Source organism: Barbus barbus (genome assembly GCF_936440315.1).
Source record: "Barbus barbus genome assembly, chromosome: 26".
NCBI lineage: Eukaryota > Metazoa > Chordata > Actinopteri > Cypriniformes > Cyprinidae > Barbus > Barbus barbus.
Window position 1 is genome coordinate 18,428,349 of NC_136754.1, and position 9,386 is coordinate 18,437,734.

A 9,386-nucleotide genomic window follows, 5' to 3' on the forward strand; every position below is an offset into this window, starting at 1 on the left:
TTTATTTTGGTTTTATTTTGTCACGTGGCTCAAGTACTATCAAACAAAACAAAAAAAAGAAATACGCGACTGTATTGCGGAAATAAGTTTAAAACTTCGTGTTGTGGCAATTAAAACCACGACTGCTCGTGCTCATTTGAAAACACCACCATAGTCGCTCGTATTAAAGAGGATATGGCAACACAGGCGAGAGAGGGTGTGACTTAATAAACACGTCATGACAACATGAATTGAAAATAACAAGGCGCTACGCTATACTGCGTTTTTCGCACTAGACAAATTCACCATTAAACATGCTGCATTAATAATTACTAACATGATATTTAAAACTATATATGAAAAGAGAATGTTACAATTTCAATTCGCGCCTCCTCCATCGTGACTCATTTACGAAGTCAGCTGACCAAATCCTTAGGAAACGAGACTCACTAGTGATGGACCGAGAGCCTTGAGCTTCACACCAGACTCATCCTCCCTGCAGTCAGGAAACCGGCGCTGGACTGGACAATATGCTCAGGTGGATAAAAGGGAATACGCGTTTTTAGCCGACTGTGGGTTGACAGTATCGCGTGAATCATGTCGGACTCCTCAGAAGCCTCTTTACCCGCTTTCAGGCGCTTGAGTTACTCAGTGGGGCATTTTCTCAACGACCTCTGCGCCTCTATGTGGTTCACATACCTGCTGGTGTTTTATCACTCAGTGCTGGGCTTTCAGAACACATATGCTGGTGTGTTGCTGCTAGTGGGACAGATCGCGGATGGAGTGTGTACACCGCTCATTGGTTATGAGTCTGATAAGACACCCGGCTGTGGATCATATGGGAAGAGAAAAACATGGCATTTAGTCGGTGAGTGACGAGGGTCTTAAAGGGACAGTTTTTGCGTCTGGACAAAATTGCGTCTGTCATCACCTGTATGTTGTTCTAGACCTGTATGGCTTTCAAAATAAGACTTCATGGATGAACATTCACTTTAATTTTTTAATATCATGTCCTTAGTAAATTATGACACAATTGTTTTTGGGGAATCTGTCTCTTTATCTCTTGCATATTAATGTATGATATATTATTCTCATTGGTGACCCTGGACCACAAAACCAGTCATAAGGGTCATCATTCAGATTTATACATTATCTGAAAGCTGAATAAATAAGGTTTTCATTGATGTGTAGGATAGGACAATATTTGGCTGAGATACAACTATTTAAAAATCTGGAAACTGAGGGTTCTAAAAAATCAAAGTATCGAGAAAATTACCTTTAAAGTTGTTCCAATGAAGTTCTTAGTAATGCATATTACTAATCAAATATTAAGTTTTGAAATATTAAAGTAGGAAATTTACAAAATATCTTCATGGAACATAGTCTTAATATCCTAATGATTTTTGGCATAAAAGAAAAATCGATCATTTTGACCCATGAATGTATTGTTGGTTATTGCTACAAGTCTATCTGTGATACTTATGACTGGTTTTGTGGTCCAGGGTCACATTTACTCTCTTTTTACTCTACCTAGGAACTATTAGCGTCCTGCTGTCATTCACCTTTATATTTAACCAGTGCCTGGGCTGTGATCTGAACACTCCACAGTGGGTCAGTCTCACTTACTTCACCCCCTTCATCGTCATCTTCCAGTTTGGATGGGCAGCCACCCAGATTTCCCATCTCTCCCTCATTCCAGAGCTGGTGACTTGTGAGCATGAAAAAGTGGAGCTCACTGCATACAGGTAAACTCGTGCAGATCTGAGCATGCAATGATCAACCATTCTCGTGATGCTTGTTTGGAGGACTTTGTCTGTAGTGACCGGGATGATGTATTAGCTTTTTATTGTGTTTGATGTTATCCGTTAGGTATGCCTTTACGGTGATGGCTAACATCACAGTGTATGCAGTGGCCTGGCTGATGTTTCATTTTCAGACTCAGGAAGGAGATGATCCTGCCATTACGGAAAACCTTGGCCCGGTTGACATCCCTGTTTTCAGAGTGAGTGCTGATGTTCTTGTGCTGAACTGAACCCTTGGTCATTTCATCCTGCGTTATAAAATAGCTCAATTTAAAGACCCTATGATTTTAACATTTTTGTGACCATGTGTGCTGGTGTACTCCTAAATTATCTTTGATCAAATAAATATATTTATAATTATGCTCTATATTACACACACTACTGTACAAAGGTGTTTTAAAAAAAATACATTTACTTCATACTAACTGTAGTTCAGATCTGTTCAAATATTTACTGGCATATTGCTTACTGATATAACAATTATAATTAAACTTTATTTGGAGTGCTACTTGTGCACAATGCACATTTCTTAATATTAAGCCTATAATGTGTTTTAATGTCACTATTGATGAGGATTGTATGATCTTTGAATAATATCAGTCTTTAAATGCAAGATATTTAAAGTGTACCTGAAATATACTTGTAGTAGTTCCACTTCAGCACAATCACATATACTTCATCTTTAGTCGGACTTCAGCACTGCGTCCGCACAATTAAAATGCGTTAAGTACACAATTATTTCTTCCAATTTAGCAGACTTTTAAGTATACCAGTATTTAAGTATATAAAATATGTAAATGTGTTTGTAGTATACTTTCAAATACATTTTAGTATGTTTATTTTTCACTAGGGTGGTTAAATGCATATAATCAACAGTTTATGGTTTTCAGCAGATTTTTTTTGTAGACCAGTCTTTTCGGTCTTTGCTTCTGTTGATGTTAACCTACCAGCTTACATAATGCAGGCCTGGTCAAAACAGCCCTGACAAGCTTCATGCAGTAATATCTGTTAATACTCAGGGTCTAAGTCTTACAGTAGTGGGCATTGGAGCTCTGTTCTCGCTGCTCTTTCACCTGGGCACACGGGAGAAGGGGGCACGTCCCCGTCAGGAGGAGGAGGGCTCCATTCCTGGGGAGCGCCAGCCCCTTCTTAACAACACCACTGTGTCTCCTCCCACCAGTCTGCTGCAGTGGAAGCACTGGCTGAGACAGCCATCATTCTACCAGGTTAGCAGGCGATACTTTTAACGTTACTTTTCAGTGGCATGTAAGTTAATTCTCAGCTTTTGTGATTAATCTGAATAGTGGCTTGAAACACTATGTTATCACAATGGTGTGAAAATGTTCAGGATTCAGTATTTAGTAACTGTCTGTTATAACAGACAGTTCGTAAAGTCAATATCATCTCTAAACCCTGCTCTGTTATTCAGGTGGCTTTGCTTTATATGTCCACCAGACTGATAGTGAACCTGTCACAAACATACATATCCATGTATCTCACCTACACACTACTGCTGCCAAAGGTAAGACAGCTATAGTAATACTACACTTTGCACCCAGTTCATCAACAAAAGCATCAAAGGAAAAATGCAGTGATCACTGTTTGATCCTCTCTTTTGCAGAAGTACATAGCCACCATTCCTCTGGTCATGTTTCTGAGTGGTTTCGCTTCTTCATTTATCATGAAGCCTCTAAACAAGCTAATAGGCAAATGTGTGAGTATGAGTTTGCATTCGTGTGATTGAAATATAAAGCATATACCTCTTCCCCTTGTTGGAAGGGATTGACAATCCAGAGATGCCAGTCAGTTTTGCTGTGTCATATACGTGTGATATAAAAAATCTTCTTGTCTTCATCAGGAAGTAAAAAAGAAATCAAAATAGGAAATTGCCCATCAAGTCAGTTTTATTCTTACCAAAATAACTTAAATCACGTTGCAATACTTCCCTTCTATGCTTAATTAATGGCTGTTGTAATTACCAAATAGGATTTGGTATGAAAGCATTACAAATGCATTCCAATATCCCTCATATTTAGACTATTAAAAACACGGTGGCTTCTTTGTCTAGTCGTTCTAAACCTTTTTGACTCCTGACTTGCTCTAATGATAGTAGTGCTTTTAAAACTCTTGTTATTTTTTTATGTAAAGAAACCAGTAATAAGTAACTTAAATAATTATAATTAAAATGAAAATAATTACATTTCAGGATTCCAGAAGTTTTAAGAGCCGGATGTTCTTCAGGGGTTCTACTCTACTTTTTTTATTTATTTATTTTTAACCAATGATTTTACATGATTTTTTTCAAGTGGTTTTTGATTTACTGAATAAGGATTTTTAAAAATATTTTTTACTCACAATTTCTACCCCATGCAGATTTTTCAAGAGAGCTGGAGCCCTGATTCTTCCACACACAAAAAAAAGAGAAAAGAAAGTTGTTGAGTGGGTGAATTAAAATAAGAAATATCTTGTGTAGTTGTTTTAGATGAGTAGTAGTTTTAGCTTGTTTTGTCTTGTTTTAAATCATTTTGAAAGTGAAAGCCGTGACATTTTGCCAAGTATGGCAAACTATACTCAGAATTTGTGCTCTGCATTTTACCCATCCAAGTGTACACACACAGCAGTGAGTAGTAAACGCACACACCGTGAACACACACCTGGAGCAGTTGGCAGTTTTGCTTCAGGGCTCGGGGAGCAATTGGGGGTTGTGGTATTGAAGGTGGAAGAGAGCATTGTACATTCACTCCCCCCACCTACAATTCCTGTCAGTACTGAGACTTGAACCCACAACTTTCAGGTTATAAGTCTGACTCTCTAACCATAAGGCCACCTAGTGGGCTTCGGCCCCCTGACCCCCTGGTCCCCATCCTGTATTTAAGGGACCATCTTAAAAATAACAATGAAAACGAATGGAAAAATATTCCCTAGACATTTTTCATGTGCGGTATTGGAAGCTAATACAATATGATAGAAGGATTTTATTTATACTAAAGTCTCTTTTTTCTTATTAACAGATGACCTATTTTTTGGGACTGTTGCTGATTCTTGCGTTCTCCTATTGGGTGCTGCTGGACGCACACATGGGAGAAAAGGTGTATGGCGCTGCGGTCTTGCTCGGAGTGGGGTCCGCTACCATCCTGGTGATGTCACTTGCCATGACAGCCGAACTCATAGGAGACCAAACAGTAAGTGCTGATATCAGTCAGTAATGGAGAACTGAAAATGAACAGGAACTGCTTGAAGCAAATGTTTTATTGAATGTATTCAGTGCTAAAAACGTCTACAGTAACGCATGATTGAACCCCTAAGATATGCAGATGTTTACAGAAGTGAAAGGCATATGCTTCAGAGCGACTAGTTTCAAAAGTGTAAAAATGGATGCAAGGAACTAAAATTGTGTTATTAAAGAGGTGTTCAAGTTTCTGATAAGACTTTTTTTCTTTTCCTCCTGACAGCAAAGTGGTGCTTTTGTTTATGGAGCTATGAGCTTCACAGACAAGGTGGCTAATGGTCTGGGAGTTATGATTATTCAGACGCTACATCCCTGCCGGTAAGTGTATATATCCCTGCATGGATGCATGCTAGAATTTGAAGTGAGTGAGAGAGACCGTTTTAATGGTTTAATTTTATGTTTAGAATAAAATAAATAAATCAAAATATTTTGAGCATTAATTCTTTTTAATATTTATATGTACATGTGTGATTTCTCTCATATAGCACAATGGTATGCTGTCCAGGCTGTGTGTGGTATTATCACTATATCATGGTCATCGTCACTGGTGGAGTGGCCGTTTTAGCAGCACTGAGTCTCTGCACAATCCTTATCTGGCCTATAAAGATTGTGCACTGTAAGACACTTGACAAAACTATCATTTATGTCTTTCTCGCTTTTATGTACTTCCTCTTTGACTGACTCTGTTTAATAGTGTTACTCGATAACTGGCTAACGTGATGTTTTGTATTACAGTATCTATGCAAGATCATTTGAATGTTTCAGTAAACAGCAAAGACTTTAAGGGTGAGGGCAACATGTCAGCATCTGAAATAACAATCAATCTGAACTAAATGATTTTCTCAACAAAAAAACAATCAGAAACATCAGTCATCCACTTTTAATTTAAAGGGGTCAAATCATGAGGCACATTTTCCTCAGTGTTTTGAGATGACGGATTTTAAGAAACCAGGCTGCATCATATTTATTTATTGATTTGAGTTTTTTTATGACAACTAAATACTTTGATGCAGTTATTCTAAGCACACCTATTAAGAAATCCAGAATAACTAATGCTAAAATGTGGGAACGTTTGCCAAACCTTGTGCTTTTTTTAAAAGGTGAAGAAGGTGGAAAATGTTCATGATTACCTCGATTATGACAATATAAGTCATTCTTTTCATTCTAAAAAATAAATGACCCCTTTAAAACTAATTTTGTTTTTAGATAATAAAAGGTTGATTCCATAGAATTTAACTACCATTCAAATGTTTTGGGTCAGTCATATCTATTGTGAAATATTAGTTTAAAAATGACTGTTTTTTTTATTATTTTAATATTTTAAAATGAAATGTTCTCCTATGATGACAAAGCTGTATTTTTCAGCATCATTACTCCCAGTCTTCAGTGTCAAATGATTCTTTAGAAATCATTCTAATATGCCGATTTGCTGCTCAAGAAATGTTTCTTATTATCTTCAGTGCTGGAAACAATTGTTCTATTGCTACATTTTTCATCAATATTCATTAATGAATAGAAAGTTCAAAACAACAGCATTTAAAAAAACCCAGAAATCTTTTGTTACATTATAAATATTTTTACTATCAATTTAATGTACAAGTTTCTTTCAAAAAAATCATACTGACCCCAAACCTTTGAACGGTGGTATACTGCACATGAATTTGTACATGTAATATCTGATGTTTGTATTGTTTTGTAGATCTGTCTGAGGTGACTGGCCTTATGGGGAGTGATAGAGAGGACTCGGAGAGCTCTGAGCAGCCATCAGTCAACTGAACAAGCATCTTCAGCTTTTGGTTGGCACTTACATCAGTGGTGATTGGTGAATTATCTTTCAGACAGGCCAGTATTTGCTAATGTACTCTATGTTGTGGCCACATCTTGACACATGAGAGAATTTCACTGAGAGCCAAATATGTGGTGAATTTTTAGAGGTGATTAGTTGATATTACTCATGTGTCCTGTATTGTGGCTTTTAATTTCATAGTTCTCACTTAACCCAGCAGTCTGCATAGATAGACACTTTATGAATTATCTTTACTATGCACAATTTTTATCATTTAAAATGAGTTTTTATTTGTGATTATAATTGTTATTTCAATCAAATCTATAAAAACAAGGGAATTTATTTATATAAGGACTCTGCAAAACTATTGACGTTATTTGGAAGTTAATGCAAGATGCACATGTTATGATGGATGCATCATTTCAGGTAATATTAATAAATCAATTTAACTGTTCCATAAGGGAAATCATGAAAAGGGAAGAATTTCTATTTTAAATCAGGGGACATGAAGCCATGTGTTGTCATTTCAAGGCATATTTTCAGGTGTGAGATACAGGGGTAATATCTGCTAGGGACCAGAGAGTCAATGATGAGCATTTTTCCCTGTAACCACTAGCTTTTTGTTTTCTTTCATATTTTTATACATGCATAATTATTTTCATATGTAAGACAATTGTGGCTGACATGTTTTCTGTTCATATAATTTACTGAACAGAATAAATGTTCTTTATGAACAGACATTTGTGTATCTGGAGTTGATACCTTGTAAACTGTCTTTGTAACTAGTTACTGATTAGCAGGAATGCAGTGTCAGTGTAGTTTTAACATCTGGTCAGCTGATTGAACGTGATGCTCCAGACTTTTAACACTTCAAATAATTTGTAAAGACTGACACTCAAATGTAACTGGAATTAATTAAATAGTCAATTATAGTGGAATCAATCAACAAAATCAGTATGTTTGTAAAAGACAATTGTATTTTATTATATTTGATGTCTTGTTCAAAACATATTTGAAATAAAAGTTTTTTTTTTAAATTACACTCTGTTTTAATTAAACAATGCTTATATTATATATGTTATAAACATAATATTTATATTTATTCAGCAAGGAGTTCATTAAATTGATCAAACATTACTGTAAAGATTTCATTCTTCACAAATCTTTAATAAATTATAACTGTTTCCACAAAAATAGTACACCGAAAAACTGTTTTCAACATAGATAAGTAATAATTTATTAAACAATATTGACTGTAAAATAGCAGTGATTTCTGAAGGATCATGTGACACTGAGTAATGATGCTGAAAACTTTCCATCACCAGAATAAATTACATTTTAAAATATATTTAAATTGTAATAATATTTCACAATATTAATGTTTTAGTGCATTTTGATCAAATAAGGTGAGACAACCTGTATGTACCTGTTATGTAGTTTTTGTCCACAAGGTGGCAAAAGAGTCCAAGAGGTGGATACAGGATCTGATGTTCAAATGCTAAATAATGCCTGCCTGTTGTGTGCTGGTTATATGACTGCATTCATTTCTGGGTGCTGCAAACAATTTCACATTTTATGAAAGAAACTCATTCATTTATTTTAATATTGTTCACACATTATTGTTAAAATGAGTATTATAAGAGTATTTTGCTTCAATATATTAGCTTATTATGATGTTATTTCTCAGTGTGGGTAGTGTGTATGGTTTCAAAAAACGAGAGGTAATGCGATTTTTGGATATTTATCCAAAACTGGAGTTCATTTGTTTGTTAATGTGAAAAGCATTTAAGTTACACCTCAGATCTATTCCTCTCCTGTCATGTACGACACCACTCAAAATTGCCCATGGGAAAACCCCACCAAATATTTATTAATAACATTGTTTTGAAGCGTAGGAAATAAATCAAAACCATGCGTTCAGCTGTATCGTATTAAGGGGCAATTATCACTAATTGGAACAGCATTTATAGAAACCGCTGTGAATTATCCATTATGTTATTGTGTAACAATAGATTGTTTCAGAGACGCTGTACGCCGCAGCACACAAGCGATGACTTTCTCTTTGAGCTTTAAACAATAACAGTGTTGTGTAGAAGTTACATGTCAGTACAGATGTAGCCTATTTTCTGCCTTTCAAGCATTTTATTAGTACTTTCAAAGAAACCTTCAGTATTTTTGGACTGATCTCTGATCTGTGGATCATTTGTGAAAACGTATAGCTTTCCCATTGCATTATAAAGAAATAGTTCAGGCTTTCCAAGATCATTTTTTGGAGAAATTTAGCATTACATCACTTGTTCACCAATGGATCCTCTGCAATGAATGGGTGCCGTCGGAATGAGTCCAAACAGCTGATAAAAACATCACTATAATTTACAAGTAATTCACACAACTCCAGTCCATCAATTAATATCTTGACACCGTAATTGAAAAGTTACATATTTGTAATAAACAAATTCATCTTTTAGAGTTAAAAAAAAATAAAAAAATAAAATGAGTCCTATCTATTATTTATAATATCGCTTTCTTCAGTGGAAAGGTAATCTCGTCTGAAACAGGAGAAAAATATGCATCCATTACAAGCTAAAAC

General features: G+C 35.6%; 1 protein-coding gene across 2 annotated transcripts; it reads left to right on the plus strand.

Annotated features, from left to right (window-relative positions):
• The first annotated feature begins 34 nt into the window (after positions 1 to 34).
• LOC306846534 (major facilitator superfamily domain-containing protein 12-like) lies at positions 35 to 7,837 on the plus strand. 2 transcript variants are annotated; one of them, XM_079379971.1, is made up of 11 exons: positions 35 to 847; positions 1,514 to 1,724; positions 1,849 to 1,981; positions 2,801 to 3,007; positions 3,211 to 3,303; positions 3,403 to 3,495; positions 4,793 to 4,963; positions 5,234 to 5,328; positions 5,496 to 5,626; positions 5,746 to 5,796; positions 6,710 to 7,835. In XM_079379971.1, the coding sequence occupies exons 1-11, from the start codon at positions 577 to 579 to the stop codon at positions 6,784 to 6,786; spliced, it is 1,533 nt and encodes a 510-aa protein (XP_079236097.1). In that variant the 5' UTR covers positions 35 to 576; the 3' UTR covers positions 6,787 to 7,835. The 2 variants fall into 2 exon arrangements, with proteins under 2 accessions (XP_079236097.1, XP_079236098.1); XM_079379972.1 differs by lacking the exon at positions 5,746 to 5,796 and having other exon boundaries at positions 6,710 to 7,837.
• Positions 7,838 to 9,386: the final 1,549 nt, after the last annotated feature.

What these genes read in the sequence shown, in the direction of transcription:
- LOC306846534 (XM_079379971.1), top strand. Translation starts at nt 577, where the DNA reads ATGTCGGACTCCTCAGAAGCCTCTTTACCCGCTTTCAGGCGCTTGAGT. An exon ending in TTGACATCCCTGTTTTCAGA is followed by an intron (nt 1,982 to 2,800) that starts GTGAGTGCTGAT and finishes GTTAATACTCAG; the next exon opens with GGTCTAAGTCTTACAGTAGT. An exon ending in ACAAGCTAATAGGCAAATGT is followed by an intron (nt 3,496 to 4,792) that starts GTGAGTATGAGT and finishes TCTTATTAACAG; the next exon opens with ATGACCTATTTTTTGGGACT.